This window comes from Vespa velutina, chromosome 4, assembly GCF_912470025.1.
Source record: "Vespa velutina chromosome 4, iVesVel2.1, whole genome shotgun sequence".
In the NCBI taxonomy this organism is placed as follows: domain Eukaryota; kingdom Metazoa; phylum Arthropoda; class Insecta; order Hymenoptera; family Vespidae; genus Vespa; species Vespa velutina.
In genome coordinates this window covers 393,280-408,894 of record NC_062191.1, presented here as the reverse complement: position 1 = coordinate 408,894, position 15,615 = coordinate 393,280, and the positions used below count along the sequence as shown (strand labels likewise).

General features: G+C 46.9%; 1 protein-coding gene across 19 annotated transcripts in view; it reads left to right on the top strand.

Annotated features, from left to right (window-relative positions):
• LOC124948539 (protein outspread) overlaps nucleotides 1-15,615 on the top strand; it is a 64,073-nt gene that overhangs the window by 43,913 nt on the left and 4,545 nt on the right. For all 19 annotated transcript variants that reach the window (XR_007100776.1, XR_007100774.1, XR_007100768.1 and 16 more), the window contains 10 exons: nucleotides 8,047-8,235; nucleotides 9,309-9,381; nucleotides 9,448-10,065; nucleotides 10,150-10,322; nucleotides 10,389-10,529; nucleotides 10,599-10,760; nucleotides 10,948-11,120; nucleotides 11,217-12,172; nucleotides 12,269-12,425; nucleotides 12,570-15,512. Coding sequence is in view for 11 of the 19 variants with exons in the window: in XM_047492292.1 (XP_047348248.1) it covers nucleotides 8,047-8,235; nucleotides 9,309-9,381; nucleotides 9,448-10,065; nucleotides 10,150-10,322; nucleotides 10,389-10,529; nucleotides 10,599-10,760; nucleotides 10,948-11,120; nucleotides 11,217-12,172; nucleotides 12,269-12,425; nucleotides 12,570-15,512 (5,585 nt within the window). In the remaining 8 variants the exon portion in view is untranslated. The remainder of the gene's footprint in view (nucleotides 1-8,046; nucleotides 8,236-9,308; nucleotides 9,382-9,447; nucleotides 10,066-10,149; nucleotides 10,323-10,388; nucleotides 10,530-10,598; nucleotides 10,761-10,947; nucleotides 11,121-11,216; nucleotides 12,173-12,268; nucleotides 12,426-12,569; nucleotides 15,513-15,615) is intronic.

The window sequence follows — 15,615 nt, the reverse complement described above, 5'->3', positions numbered from 1 at the left end:
GAGAACGAAGTGGGGGGATACCTTTGATCGTAGTAAAAAAAGGCACGTAAGCTAGAAGATATTCTGCTCTCGTATCGTTTGATCGACTTGCGGTCCCGCCCTACTTCCTCCTCTTTCGAATGAACCCGATGTCTCGCAAGTATCGCTTTCAGATTGCCCTTGATCTTGGAGAGCGTGCGAACGCTTCTAAAGATTTTTTTCTTTATTTTCCCTTCTTTTTTTTTTTTTTTTTTTTTTTTTCTTTCTTTTTTCTTTTCTTTTCTTTTTTTCCTCGACTAAAGTATATGCAAAATATATGGAAAATGCGTGTTCTTACGACCGATCCGTGGTAGGTTCTCGTACGAAAGAAATTTTTCGTTTTGCCTTAGGCAATAGGAAATATGTATAAAAGGAGAAGAAAAAGAGGCAAAGACGCGAAACAATCAAAGTAGAGCGGTTCGCGGCCGTAAACATCCGACCGATTTCGCGCGCGCGTCGTCGTAAAGTCTCGGCGGATACGAGGCAGAAAGATAAGAGACCGTCCGTCGAGTTGTTTCCTCTTCGAAGACTTAAGAACCAGGGAGAGGAAGAGGAGGGTGTTATCCGGTGTAATATGCCGCGCCGTCCTCATCATCGGTTGCGGGCTAAGCTCGTTGCATCTTGCGGTGGAAACAAGAAACTCTCCCTCCCTCCCTCCCCGTTCTTGTTCTCGGTAATCGGGCGCATATCGTTGGAAAACGCTTAGGACCAGCCCATATTCTGAACCAAAAGAGAATCTTACCGGGCTTATCTTCTCGGAACAAATATTACCTCTTTCTTTTCTCTCGTTTATAGCGAATCGAATAGTTTCGTCGGACGGGAAATCGATCGGGGATTCGAGATAGAAAGCAACGAGTTCGAATATCCGGCAAAAGAGTTTGAAGAACCATTCACCCTCGTTTACTACCCTCGTTGTTGGATTAACGTTACCTTTATCGCCGTTCAACGCATATAAATGCAAATTCACCGAACGAGTAATTTGATTATTTCGATTCGCCGATCGATCGAGATATCTACGTTTTAATCCGGCGATCGATTAAGCGACGTTAGAGGCGGAGGAGGTGGTTCGAGAAACGAGCTTTCCTTCCTGCCGTTCGAACGTTCTCTCGATAGGTATCGATTTTCAGAAAGCCAATTCTGCGCTCGATCTGTGAATGGTCGTGCAAACGAGATATTGAGTGGCGGACAGTAAAATATCACGATGCTTCCGATGTACCAATTAGCGTATATTGAAGCGCTTCGTAAAAAGACACGGTCGATATCTCGGGATTTCAAAAGAAAAGGACGAAAGATGTGGGGAAAAAGATGGTTGGTAGGAGAAAGGGAGAAGGAAATAGGCTTCGTGCGAACGTACTTACTGAGCGTATACGCCAAAGTATTACGAAACTCGAACCACTGGTCTTTCCTTTGATTCTCGTCATTTGGAATTAAAGAAAACAGGATTCCTAACGACGCCATAGAGAGAGGAGGAATTGCCCGTTCCTTCGTATATTTTCTGCTCGTTCTGCGCGCACGGGCGCACTCGCGTAATACGAGCGTGGCAAAAAAAGGCACACGAAGAATGCGTTTTATGCCTTGTCCAAAGATAACGTAGAATGATTCGACTTTGTTCGTTGTACGAGGGCCAAGAGAGAGGAAAGGTCTTGTAAACTCGAAGCTTGCCATCAGCACCGGTCCATTACGTCCCTCTATGGAATTTGGTTGGGTCGGTCGTCCGGAGGGAAGATATCCCTCGAGTTAGAAAATTACGGACATCCTATCCCAAGGGCCCCGCTCTCTCTCCCTCTCTCCCTCTCTCTCTCTCTCTCTCTCTCTCTCTCTCTCTCTCTCTCTCTCTCTCTCTCTCTCTCTCTCTCTCTCGTTACAGTCTTCTGCTCGACTTTGCTTCTTCGTTCTCCGCGCGGTCGAACGAAATAAAAGTCCTTTGCTCGATTCTTCGCGGAGCTTCGAAACTACGAGCTGCATCTCCTTCCTTCCTTTCTTACTTCTACCGACCGGATAAGTAAGGGTAACTACGTCTCAATAGCTTCCATCGTGGTAGACCAAGAAGCAGGAGCCCTAATATGGAACTTCTCTCAACAAGCACCCCGAGCTAAGAGCTTGCTTGGCTCTCCTTCGTCGAGTCGATTGAAAGAAAAAAAAAAAAGAAAAAAAGAAAAAAAGAAAAAAAGAAGAGCAAGAAGAGAGGGAAAACTGTAAAGCGTTATTACCGCTAGTTTCTTGTCCAGAAGCAGCGGTGGTAGCCGATGGAACCAACTGCAACACAGTTCGTGTTACCGAGCTACTTATCTTTAAACTCGTGACCAAACTGGCCTTTTACCTTTTCCTTTACTCGCTTCTCATCGTCTTCGAAATCTATCTTCCAAAGAGGTTCCTCCTCATCTTTGATCTCTTTCGGTTTTCGTCGAAACGAAAAGACGCGACTTTAAAGAAAGAATAAAAATAATACGGTTAAAGAGGGTTGATCGTTGAATGATGGCAGATGCGTGTGAGTAACCTTTCTCGAACTTTACCGTCATCGCCAATGGTAAGAGGGAAATGGTAAAGGAATTTATCGTCGGATCGAAGGTCGAGTCTATCGAAAAGGAGAGATCACGAAGTAAGGCCTCGGTTAACGACATGACGCAGTTACGACACCTTCGTAACGACGATCGTTATCTTTACGAGCGAAGAACGCGCCATACGATCGTAGATTCGCATAGAATTCGCCTTCTCCGCCTTCTTTGCGTTCTCCCGACGCGCAGGTGCCGCGCCGCACCGCACCGCAAATTCTGCGCGGTACTTTCGCCTTGCGAATTTTTCATAAGTCTCTTCCTCGATTTATTACTCTCTCTCTCTCCCCCCCCCCCCCCTCTCTCTCTCTCTCTCTCACTCTCTCGCGTTGCCGCACGCTATTCTCCTTGGGACGCGATCTCTCGGCTTATCCGTGAACGATCCATTACTTCTAAAGATGGGCGTCATTTTAATTAATGAAATAATACGAACAACGAATGTGAAATTTTATTTCTACGGTAAGACGGTGGTGGGCCTCCTTCTCGGTCGAAAGGAAACTAACGTAAGGAAACGTGTATGGGAAATAGAAAAGAGGATGAATATCTGACAAGAGAAAAGGGGGAGAGACTGTAAACGGAGGAGAGGAGGGCGTGACAACGACTGCTCTTAGCATAATAATATTTACTATTAGAAGAAACTAAGAGACTTGAATATTCTATGCGGTGGCCTCGCCCAGGCCTTGCACAACGACTTGCAGTCTCGCACCGGCTCTATAATTATGCACGGGGGATGGGACGTGCGCGGACGCGTCTCTCTCTCTCTCTCCTCTTCTCTCCTCTGTTAGCAGCTAGGATCGTCGCTGAGAAAGAATGCACGAGAAGTTTAGGATAGAAATTAATATGATTCTTTGGAATGACGTTGCACTTTTAATCGCGACGCGTTCTTTCAATTGAAATGACGCGTTTTGCGAATTTCTCGCGACATTTTTACAATGATTATCTCGAAAACAATGCGAAAGAAGGACATCGGTGATCGTCGTTGATTATCGCGACGTGATGGAAGACGTTGCACGCTCGACTGATACAACTATGCCGAGTGAAAGTTAGTCGTAGAGAATTACGTCAATAGACGGGCCGGTGAAAAAAAAAAGAAAAAAAAAGAAAAAAAAAGCAAGAAAGAAAGAAAGAAAGAAAGAAAAAAAGTCACGCGTCTAGTAGGAACTTTGAAACGAATATTGTCCGTGCATCTGTGAGAAGAAATCGTGAGCTCGTGGTACATCACGCAATACGTGTTCGTATCCTCGACTAATGGCATTAAACACAAGGTACGTATCGTACGTACGTTCTACGTATATATACGTACCGAACCTCGATATATTCCCGTTCTTGCGTAATCGCCGCTGTCTCGTTCTCCTAGTACTATTCGTCTCTTTTCTCTCTCTCTCTCGCGCGCGCGCGCGCGCGCTAATCCTCTTTTTTTTTCTTTTTTTTTTTTTTTTTTTTCTAAATACCGTTCGCGTTTTATTCGACGGCAAGTTCTCTCCGAGCATCGATTCGCCGCCGTTCCTTTTATCCTCCCGATCTCGAGCGTGTCCTTTTGTTCGAGGCCGAGCACGCTCAGCGAGCGATCTATCGACGGCACGCTAATTAGTAATTACCGATCGAAACGATCGATGCGTTTACGTGTCGACGAACGTCGAGCGGTTTCTCCTGGAACCCGGAAAAGCCTTCCCATCTCGCGAGTCGAATTTACAACGGTCCTATTGTTTCCACGTCGAAACGATTCACGGCTCCTTTTATTTTACGTAATTTGCCGTTCCCCTCCTTATGCCGCCCACATTGACGGCTCGTCGTCGATCACTCCTCGCGACGTATCGTTTGTATTTAACGACTCGATTCTCGTCTCGAGCTCGAAGGAGGTCTTTGTAATTTCCCGCGAGACGATTCGAATTCCAGCGCGCGTGCCGCCATAATATACCTACATAAATACGCCTGCGTGTACTTTGACGAACGTAACGTACCTACTTAACTTTCTCTCGATCCGCTAACTTATCCTCCTTTATCGCGCGAATTATAATCCGCGAAATAGGGCAAGCGTCGATGTTCTTTGGAAACTTCCGTCATAGACCTTTTATATTTTTCATCCGCTCGAAATATACCGCTCGAACAATAACGCTCGTCGTCCTACACGTCACGGAACGCGCGCATTTTCAAAAGCGTGTGCTTCGGCGAATCTAATTTATCGCGAGTACAATATTCGCTCTCTCTCCCATTTTCTTTCACTCTTGGAAGAAAGAGCACGTAGTAGACGTTGGACAAGAAATTAAGGTTCGAGTTCGCGTGCTTTTGTGGGCGTAATTGCCGCGACATACGCGCGCGACCGCGTACCTAAGACTTTGATTATCAAGCACGAAGAAACAAAACGTGACCGTACATGTGCCGAGTTAACGGTAAACGTCTTGAGAATAGAATGCCGTACCTTATTAATCGTTTCGAGTTTGGATTAATGCCGTGGTGGGCTCCTCGCAAGTTTCGTTCCTAGCGAGGTGGGTTTTTCTTTCTAACGAGAGTTATCTCTTTCCCCCCCTCCCCCCTCCCCCCAACCCTCGTTTGCTTTAGTTTTTTAACAGAAGATAGCGCACGCTCGCGGCGTTCCAACTTTACGATTTGACGATTCTTATCTCGCCGTTGAAGGCGAACGGAAAACAATCGCCTCTCTCTCTCTCTCTCTCTCTCTCTTTCTGCCTGGGAAGCCTCAGGCCCTTTACGTAATTACGCTCCGTTTGCGGAAACGTCTCGCGTTATCGTAGATGTAATTAACTTTGATGTCGTTATGGCGCCAACTACGATACCGTGCGAACGATCCTCGAGGCAGTAACTAACTGGTTCTTAGCGAAATCATAGAATCTGGCGTTACTACGATGGATAAAGGGGGAAAAAAGAAAAAAAAAAAAAAAAAAAAAAAAAAAAAAAAGAAAATGATTTTTCAAGAATCGTTAGAAAATTTGAAAAGGCGGGATAGCCTCTTAAATACTCGCGAGAGTTCTACGTTTAGAAACGACTTTACTGTTCCCTAGCTTCATCTTTATTCTCGGATGATCTTGGGTAGTACGCAAGAAAAAGTAGACAAGATCTCGTGGAACGAGAAAGTGCGTACGCGCGAGTGCCGATCGCATAATTGCATGAAATTGGCCGTGGTAAAATAATTGACTTACAACGTATTTGCTCACATTCTTTCGCGACAAAGAGAAAGATATAGGCGTACGCTTACCATCCGAAGAAAAAGATGCTCGGTGGGGAGATAGGGAATGGAAGAAGAGGAAGAGATAGAGAAAAGGGAAAGAGAAAATGAGGAGAGGACGAGAATGCTTTTCCAGCGCGAGGAACGTGGCATCCGGTGTATTCATACGTAGCCTAACTTACGGATCTGCCTCGGTTCTCTGTTTGCGAGCTCTCTCCCTGACATTGCCTTTAATTAGGCATCAAGATAGAACGCACGCGATCCATAATTCGATATACATACGCCACTTACTGCCAGAGAGGGGAACAAACGCTTAACGAATAATTATTCATTTTGCGGCCGGACGAGGACACAGACTTCTCCGTAACGAATCCTTTCGGTCAATAATTAGCGACTCGATTTCCAAAGACGGAAAAGATCCTTTCAATTTCATTAGCGCGAGCATAAAACACGTTTATTATTTTGCATTAACGTTTTTTCGTCGAGCATTAATAAATGAACGCTCGTACGTTTCTATCGTTTGTTGTTTCTTACCGCACGAGAGACTCCGACGATTGTCTCGAGAAAGCCGTTCCACTCTCCTTGTCGCGATGCCGCAAAAAAGTCATTCACTGCGACGAGAGAAACAATTAAAGAAGTTATATTCGGTGAGGCGAAAAGCAAATGCTTTTCATACCCCACCCTCCTCTTTCTATCGATGTGCGCGCGTTCGCGTTGAACGCGCATACCCGTGACACGCCCAAGCCACCACGAGGCCGACCAGGAAACCTAACATTTGCGCTCTCTCTCTCTCTCTCTCTCTCTCTCTCTCTCTGTGGGATACTAACCCTATCTATCCTGGGCAACATATTTACCGACGTGTCACCTAGTACCACCGAGCTCGTGCATGATTTGCGCACCATTCCGTTGGATGCTTCGCGAAAGATGCGCACGATAAGCACGAGACGACGACGTAAGATTTTCTTTGTAGAGGAACGAAGAGAGAGCCTCTCTTTGGTTTCTTCGAGTACCTGCGAATAAGCGAAGCAACGCAGAGAAGAAGAATGGATGGTACGCGTAGTCACGCGTGTGCATGTGCGTGCGCGCGATCGAACACGTGTGAGTGCTCGCGTATAATTGCGAGCAGGTGCCACATTAATCTTGCGGCCACCGTAACCCATTTTCTTCGCTCTCCTATCCGGCCGTAGCCGCGCCGCGGATAATATGAAATAACGCAAAGAGAGGAAGAGAAAGAGAGAGAGAGAGAGACGGAGTGATATATATAACTCATTACTTTGTAATCAGGCAGTCCATTTTCTCTTGGAAAATTTAAAACACGATCACCCGTCTCCTCGATTTACTTTTATCGATCGTTCGTTAAAACTTTCGAGTGTCCAAAGAACTTTCTTCGAAGAAATTTTATAATTGAAAAGTTTTCTCTCTCTCTCTCTCTCTCTCTCTCTCTCTCTCTTTCTCGAGAGAAATTTTTCATCTTCATCGATTCTTCGTGAACGACTTTTTCTTCGCTCTCTCGCTCCCCCCCCCCCCCCCCAGCCATTCTCGTTTCCACTCGCGACTTAAGTTTGGCGTGATTCACGAGCGGATACATCAACGGAACGATATAAACCGTAAAAAGGAGAGAAAGAGGGAAGAGAGAGGAGAGTCATCGGGGTGCAGAGAGGACGGGGCGCGTCGTAAGAGTCTCGACAGGCTCGTCGAGTCGAAGCAAAGATGGGAGAGGGAGAAGGAGAAGGTACGAAGGACGCGCAAGGTGCCATGAATGCCACTTAGAGGATTATTAACGAGCGACCGATGCTTAGGCCGGCCGATGGCGATGTGCTTTCAGGCTATTCGAAATTCTCGACTACGCGAAGGCTGTTTAACGACGAGCAAGTCGAGATTTACGTCGAGATCCTAGAGGCGAGTCCTTTCGCGCAAAGTGGGCGGTATAATCATTGATAAACCTTTCGAGGACCTCTTGACATCGAGCAACGTCGAGACGTAAAGGAGGAAGAGAGGAAGGCTCGAAAAGACGAGGGGGAAGAGCTGACGAGAGGGAGAAAAGTCACTGCCCTTGGTGTCAAATTTCCAAACGAATCATCCAGTCAAGAAATATCGGACCGAAGATATTCATCTCGCAAAAGAGGATAGAGATCTTGTCTCTATCCTCTTCACTTCCTCTTTGTCCTCTTTCTATGGGTCTTTCTAACTGATTCGCGAATGAGACTCTAAATTTTGATCGATCGTACCCGCGATATCATCTCTACCGCTGATAGATGGATAATAAAATGCGCCTTTTTCTCTCTTCTGTTGCAGCCAGAAACTGTGCCACAAGCACGGATCGACATGACACGAGTCCTGGAGGTTGCAGCCGCGGAGGACATCACCGGGCATCCCTATAGCCTGGCCGTGACCTCGCCCGAAGGCGTGACGTTCGTTAAGGGCACGTGTCGAGAGGAAACGAGATGGTGGGCTGACGTTCTCCAGGTGTATTCGCGAAACAAAGTACGTCGATCGCTTCCTCTTCTTCCTTTACCTCCCCGTAAAAGTATATTACCTACCGTACGTAAGCGTGTCCGTTCCCTTCACCGAGCGGCCCGTATGTACCTCGATCGATCGTCTTGTTCGAATCCTGCTGGTGTAGTTGAAAGGTTTACGATTGTGCGCGTATCGATTCGGTTACGCAAGAAACGATCGATCGAGTAAACCTCGTCGTCGCTTAACCTGCCGTTGTTGTAAACGCGCAAACGATCGCATATGTTAGGAGGCCAAGGCGATGCGTACGTGATATCTCATGCCGAGAGAGCACGTACTTGCTCGCCTATCTACGTAGGTATATGCGCGCACGCATATGGAGAAGGTGAACGTACAGGAAATGCGAGGGTTCTTACGAATTTTTTCATTTTTTATTCTTCCGCCTTCTTTGCGTCCTTCTCTCCTTCTTCCTTTCTCGCGCCGGTGTAAAAGAGACGCGATTATTATTTCCGTTATAGGAATCGTAAAAGTAATTATTTTGACAAATCGCGTACTTTTCCTCTCGAGAACGATAAAGTTTCACAAGATTTTTATAACGCCTCGTCGTTATCTTCCTTCGGTGGATGCGAATACATCAGTAATGAATGAGATGAGAGAGAAAGAGAGAGCGGGGGGGGGGATTTTAGGAGATGATTAGCCTGCATCTAAGGACAATCCCAGTGGCGATTTTCATTCGTTTGTATGGTCTCAACATTATCGATACACGACATCGAGCACGGCTAGCTCGTAGATCTTCAGCCGCCTCGGCCGTTTACATACGGTCGAGATTATTGCTTCGGACACACGTCGGCGCTCTTATGAATTATGCACGCGGCGAGGGCTACACCTTCGTGGAACATTATCAATGTTATTGCTTATCTGCCATTATTACGGCTGCCTACAATGGACGATTCTCTTTTTCTCTCTCTCTCTCTCTCTCTCTCTTTTATTCTATTCTACGTTTCTCCCCTTCATACGAAGAGAAGATATCGCCTACGTAGAAATTCTAGGACATATCGTGGTATGAAATCCCTTCGTAGGATGATACGAATTGAATTTTTCAGGGTCGACACAAGCGAAACGCCACGTTTCCTGGCAGTCAAACGACGATCCTCCAAGTTACACCGGCGATTCGAAGTAAGTCGATTTGTCATTTGTTAAAGTTTTCTCGATGTTTTATTTTCGATGGGTCGTTATTTGAAGGTAACACGCCGAATCCACCTCGACCGCGCTTCAATAGCTGCCGATCGGAACCTCGAAGCAATGCCATGTGGATTACGGAAACAACTAGCGGCTCGTCGGAACTTTGCTCTTCCGTATTTTCGTCGACACCTTCTTCGGTCACTACCAGCGTGTCGACGATGACGAGTTGCTCGACGAATTCTCTTCTGAGTAATGGTAACGTGGACAGCAACAACGTTTCGCCGCTGCGAAGCAGTACTCCTTTGGAGAACGGTACGAACGGCCCTTATTTAACATCGTCTTCGTCGTCGTCGTCGTCGTCGTCGTCGTCGGCAGCCACATCGGTTTCCATAAACGGAAACGTCGTATCCGTGAGCACGGCTTACACGACGACGCCAACGAGCACCGTCGTCGTGTCCGCCTCGAATACGACGATCTCGAGCACATTGTCTAGCAGCAGTTCTAGCACAACTTTGACCGAGAAACCACCAATGATACCAAGCGAAGTTAGATCAATGTACAGGGATCAACCCGCCAGTGGATCCTCTCCGCCGACTAGAGACAAATTGTGCGCCGAAGACAAGGCTAGACGTAGGTCGAATCATCAACAGGGAGAACATGGATCCAATGAGAAGTTAGGTCGGTATCGAATTTCTAAAGTTCTCGTCGTACCACTTCGTTTTCTGTTTAATATTAATCGATAGATTAATCCTTTCCCCATAGACGACGACGCTTGTCGAAGAATATTCTTAGAACACGAGAGAGAACGGGAAGGTAAATTACGGGATATTGCCGCGTCATTGACTCAACCGCGAATTCGCAGAATCAAGCCTAGAACCTCCGAGCCAACGAGGGACGTAGTCGATGCCTCTAATGCGGTTCATCGAGACAAACTCGTAAGTACTATTCGATGTATAATTGATCAAACGATACATATCTTATCGATCTTTTTTAATTCGCAGGTAAGGGGCGATCCCGATGGTTGCGGATTAGATATTTCTAGCATTAGATATTCGCCTACCTCCGAATTGAGGGTCGATTTACCGGCGGAAAATGTACTAAACATTAAGAAGGGTTGGCTAATGAAGCAGGGTTTAAATAAGGTGAATATTTTCCAAAGCCGAAGTAGAAAAATTTTGTTGAAAGTATACAATCGGGGTTTCTCTTGTCAGGAGTGGAACAAGCATTGGTTCGTTTTACGAGGTTGTGGCCTGATGTACTATAGAGATCCTTGCGCGGAGGACAAGGGCATCATGGATGGCGTTATAGACTTGAATACCGTTACTGCGGTTACGCCGTTGCAGGTCGCAAGAAATTATGGATTTCAAACCGTGGTAAGATGCGCAACAGGAAAATTATACCCGAGCAGTGCTTCGGAATTACTTTTTCTTAATGCGGATATTTCAAGATCGTCAACGTCCTCGTCGTCGTCGTCGTCGTCGTCGTCGTCGTCGTCGTCGTCGTCGTCGTCGCATAAGAGAAAGACGTTTCGAATGATAACTCGTGATTTTCCTGATGCAGGCCTGGGACGAAAGAGGTAGCACCGTCTTATCCGCGGTGACGGCCGGCATTAGATCCAGCTGGATGTCGGCTATTAGAAGAGCGGCTAATCTGCCTGATCCCGATAGCAATGGGGAGTCGTTGCCGATATGCTCGGACAATCAACAGGATATTAATTCTCAATCACCGACAACGTAAGCGATAAGTTTCTCCTTCCTCATTTTCGACAACGCGTTCTATCGCAAGACGTCTCTTACAATTAGTATTAAAAAATTCTCCATCCATAAAAGGTCCATCAACGATCGCGAAAGGGATCCCGTAATTCCTCCGACGTCGAATACGCCTCGATCGGTCCTATTTTCCTCCGACGAAGAATACAGAACTGCATCGGAGGGCGGACGAAGAGAATCCGGTGACTGGTCGGAAATTCCGGTTTCGCCGCCTCTTATTAGAAACGGCGATTGGTCTTTACCTTTGAAAGGATCCAACTGGTCCGACACGACGAATCACGAGTGGTCGGAATTACCACCGTCGCCGCCATTGACGAGAACGGCTCTATCGAGGGTTAAAGCGAGATCGAGGTCGAGTTCGAGATCGCGCGTTTACAAGAGGAGTCGTAGCTCACCTCCGAGTTCCCGACGAAGCACCCTGGACAGCGTAAGGTCGGAGGACCTTATGATGGCCTGCTGCGAGTTAGGAGAAGACGAGGAGCAAAGCAACGGGCACGTTCAAAGCAATAGCCGTCTCTCCGGTTCGAACGACAGTCCCTTGATCGTCGAACTCTTGGAGAATCAAGTTTCCCTATTACGCGATCAACTCGATCACAATCAGTCCCATCCAAGCGCACTGCTAGTCATCGTCGAGCGTCAAGAAAATGAGATAGAGAAATTAAAGTCACAGTTGAGTACAGCGCGATTGGACGTGGCCAACGCCGAGAAAGAATTATCAAGATTGAGACAGCAAAAGGCAGAGGCGGTGATCAGGGAAAAACAGGTGGAAGAATTGCTCGGTACGATACAGAGAACGGAACAACAAAGGAACAAGGATCTCGACGATTTGGAAAAATTGAAAAAAGTTTATACGAGGGAGAAGGAGATACTAGAATGCAAATTATTGGAAACCGAGGCTATTCTTAGAGAGACGAGCGAACGATGCGAGATGCTTACGAACGAGTTGACTTCGAATCACAGAAACGTCCAACGTTTGCAGGAAGAGGTGCAGGCACTTGGCGAAAGACTCTCTCAAGGTTTTTTTTTTTTTTTATTTATTGCCTCCTTTATTACGTAGACGACGAAGAGAGCAGACTTTATTAACTCGTTTATTCCTTTCCCTTTTATCATAGGTATCGAAGAAAACGAACGACTGTACAATAGAGTCAGAGAGCTGGAAGAAAGGGGTGGCCTTCCCGGATCGCGAGAACGAGGTAGAAGCTTCGATTCTCTTAGCGATCTGACCAACATCGATTTGGACATGGATCTCAATATGCTCGACAAGGAGAGGTAACAGGATAGCACAAATCAATAACGCGTATTTTAACGCGTCACGCCTCCTCTTTTTTTCGAATCGAATAAACATATCGTTCGCGTGTATCTTTTTTCTTTTCTTTTTCTTCTTCTTTTTTTTTCTCCTTTTTTTTCTTTTAGGGTCGTAGAAGAGTACGAAGAGTTGAGAGTTCGATTCGAGAAGGCCATATCCGAGATACGTGCGATGCGTAAAGAATTGCGCGAAGCTCACTCGACGCAGGATGCATTGGAATTGGAGATTTTTGCTTATAAGCAGGATGCCATCGGTGTTAGCGAGACGAATCAAGCGCAGGTACAATTGATGGCAGCTCGTATTCAGGATTTGACCAACAAGCTCGCCGCCAGCGAGAAACAAGTTAGAACGCTTAAGCAGAAATTGACAAAGGCGGAAACCAGGGATAAGAGGAGATCTCTCTCCTTGAAGGGAAGGGAATCTTTTCAGATATCTCAGGAAATGGAGGATAAGCTTTGCGACTTGGAGAATAAGATTTGCGCTATAGAACGCGGTGGTAAGGGCGGCGGTGGCGGCGGCGGCGGCGGCGGCGGCGGCGGCGGCGGCGGCGGCGTTGGTTCGAATTCGAAGGAGTCGAGTCCGAATTCGAAGAAGGAGAAGAAGAAGGAGGGGAAACATTTGGATCGCGCTAGATTGCGCAGAAAGTCGTTGGACAGCGCCACCAGTTCGGAACCTATGAAGGTGTTGATCAGATTGAGCACGTTGGAGACCAAAGTCGCGAGCGTGGCCGAAAATATGGCGAGCGACGTCGAGAAAGACTCCAGCGAGTGCAGCGAGGTCAGCGCGACTTCCGTTGGCAACGAGATCCCCTTGGAATTTCTCTCGAGATTGAAGAAATTGGAGAGGGCCGTGTGGAAGTCGAAGCGACGATTGGAAAAGTGTTTGGGCTCGACCCAAACTGAGGACAAGGCGGAGAAGTGCTTGCGCGAGGTCAACGACATATTGGACTCGTGCTTAGAGTGTAAGAAGGGCCAAGTCGGTGGTGGTCAAATCGGCGAGTCGATAGGAGTAGTGGTATGTAGACTAGAGGCTATACTTAAGGATAAATTAAGCGAACTCACGAAGAGACGGCAGACGCTCGCGTCGAACGACCGGTTGGACGACAGGGAGAAAGTAAAGTTGATCGCCGAAAGGATAGCCTTCGAATCCGTGATTCTTGGACGATTGAAGCGGGCGATCGGCGGTGGTACCTTAGGCGACAAGAGCGCCGTTCTCGGTGAATTGCTCGAAACTAGTCAGCTTGCCTCAAGCTTAAAGCATAAGATTCATGGAACCAAGCCCAAAACGTACCAAAACACGAATTACGTTCAGTATCTTTCTAGGGTCTTAGCTAATAAGTTAGTGCTCGTAGGAGGCGTTCTCCCTGTTAAAACGGAGGCGTCGCTTCAACTTTGCAACGCTCGAGCCGAGTGCTTGAGCTTTTTATTGCAAAAGCAAAAGGAAGTCGACGGTATCGTCGGACGTTACAAGGAAACGAAATTGAGAGAGCTGGCGGAGGCCTTGGCGATCGAGACGCTCAATCTCTCGGATCAGGAGGATCATCATCATCTCGCCAAGCAAATAAACGTGTCGAGCAAGAAATTGCTCGAGGATAAGCGTATTCGCGAGGCTTGGGCCCTCGCCCAGGAGACCGTCAATAAGGAGCTCGTGCAAAGCGAGGTGTCGCGCGTTATATTGCACTGCGCGCAGATCTACGAACAGGATATCGCGTCCGTCCTCGACACTTGTCTAAGCTTCAACGAGGCTGGATCCGTAGGTTTGGAGAATTGGGCGGACGAAACGCGAACGAAATTACGCAAAGAGATTCAACTGTCCGTAGAGGAACTCTCGGAGGTTTACGAGGATACTCTACGTACGATGAAGCGTAACAAGGGCCTCGCAAGTACCATCTCGGAATACGATTCTCATAGACTTTTGACGGATTACGCCGACGTGATCGCGCACAAAGCTTTAATAGATGCCAGAATAGCTCTTCTCCAGAAGAGCACGAAACCGTCGACCTCTTTCAACAACAACAACAACAACGGTCAAAGCGGTCAGAATTTTCTATCTAGTCTTATTAAAAACGAGGACCTTCTCTATCACTTGACCGAGGATAACAACTCTGGTAAATTCGATAACGATCTCGTTCTCGAGGCAGAGTGCAATTATCTTTATCGACAGTTTGCCGAGGAATGCGAGGATAGGATATCCGGTAGGCAGGAGTCGAAGGAACGAATTAAAACGATAGGACAAAATTTAGTATATCTCGAGGAGGACATAAGCGGACTCGCCAAAGTTATAAAAGAAAAGGCGGTGGGTGGAGAAAAGGCGGCTAAGACGATCTGTCAGTTTGAACGTTCGAGCAACGGGCTCGCGGATTGGACGAACGTTTGCGAAAAGTGTTCGCAATTAAGAGAGCAAATCAAAAGACTCGCCGCTTACGTCGATCTTATGTCCTGCAAACAGTGCGAGGAACTGCAGGAAACCATAGAGAGGCTAACGGCTCAACACGAGGAAGAGCTGGAAACGCTCAAGAGAAATCAGGAGAAGGATATAATGGACATAAAGGGTGAACTCGACAGTCAAAGGCAGTCCCTTACGACGCAGTACGAGCAAGAAGCGGCTAGTCTGCGTGAAAGGGCGAGAAAATTGGAGTACAGATTGAACGCAATGGATTCCGAACATTCTGCTCACGTCAACGAGCTACGTGCCGTTTATCAGAGATCCATAAGCGCCGAACTCGATACCGATGCCGAGACGAGAAAAAGATACAAGGAGGAGATCAAACAGCTCAGGGCACTTTGCGAGAAAGGATTGTTGGCCATGGAAAATTCACACCGACGTATTATTTCAGAGATGGAGGAAAAGCATCGGCAGGAATTGGAAAATTTGAGAGTCGAGAAGGAGCAAGCACTCTCGGAAGAGACCCAAGCGACTTTGGCCGCATTAGATGCCATGAGAAAGGCGCACGAGCACGAGGTACAAAAGGAGATTGCCAAGTTCAAGCAGGAATTCATCAAGCAGATGCAAGCTCGAGAGGATATCGGTGAGCTGCATAAAGAACACGAGTAAGTATGGTGGAAGTGAGTTTGTTTGTTTTTTCTTTTTTTTTTTTCTTTTTTTTTTTTTTTTTTTTTAAGGAGCTGATCCTTAAACGAAACTTACGAATTA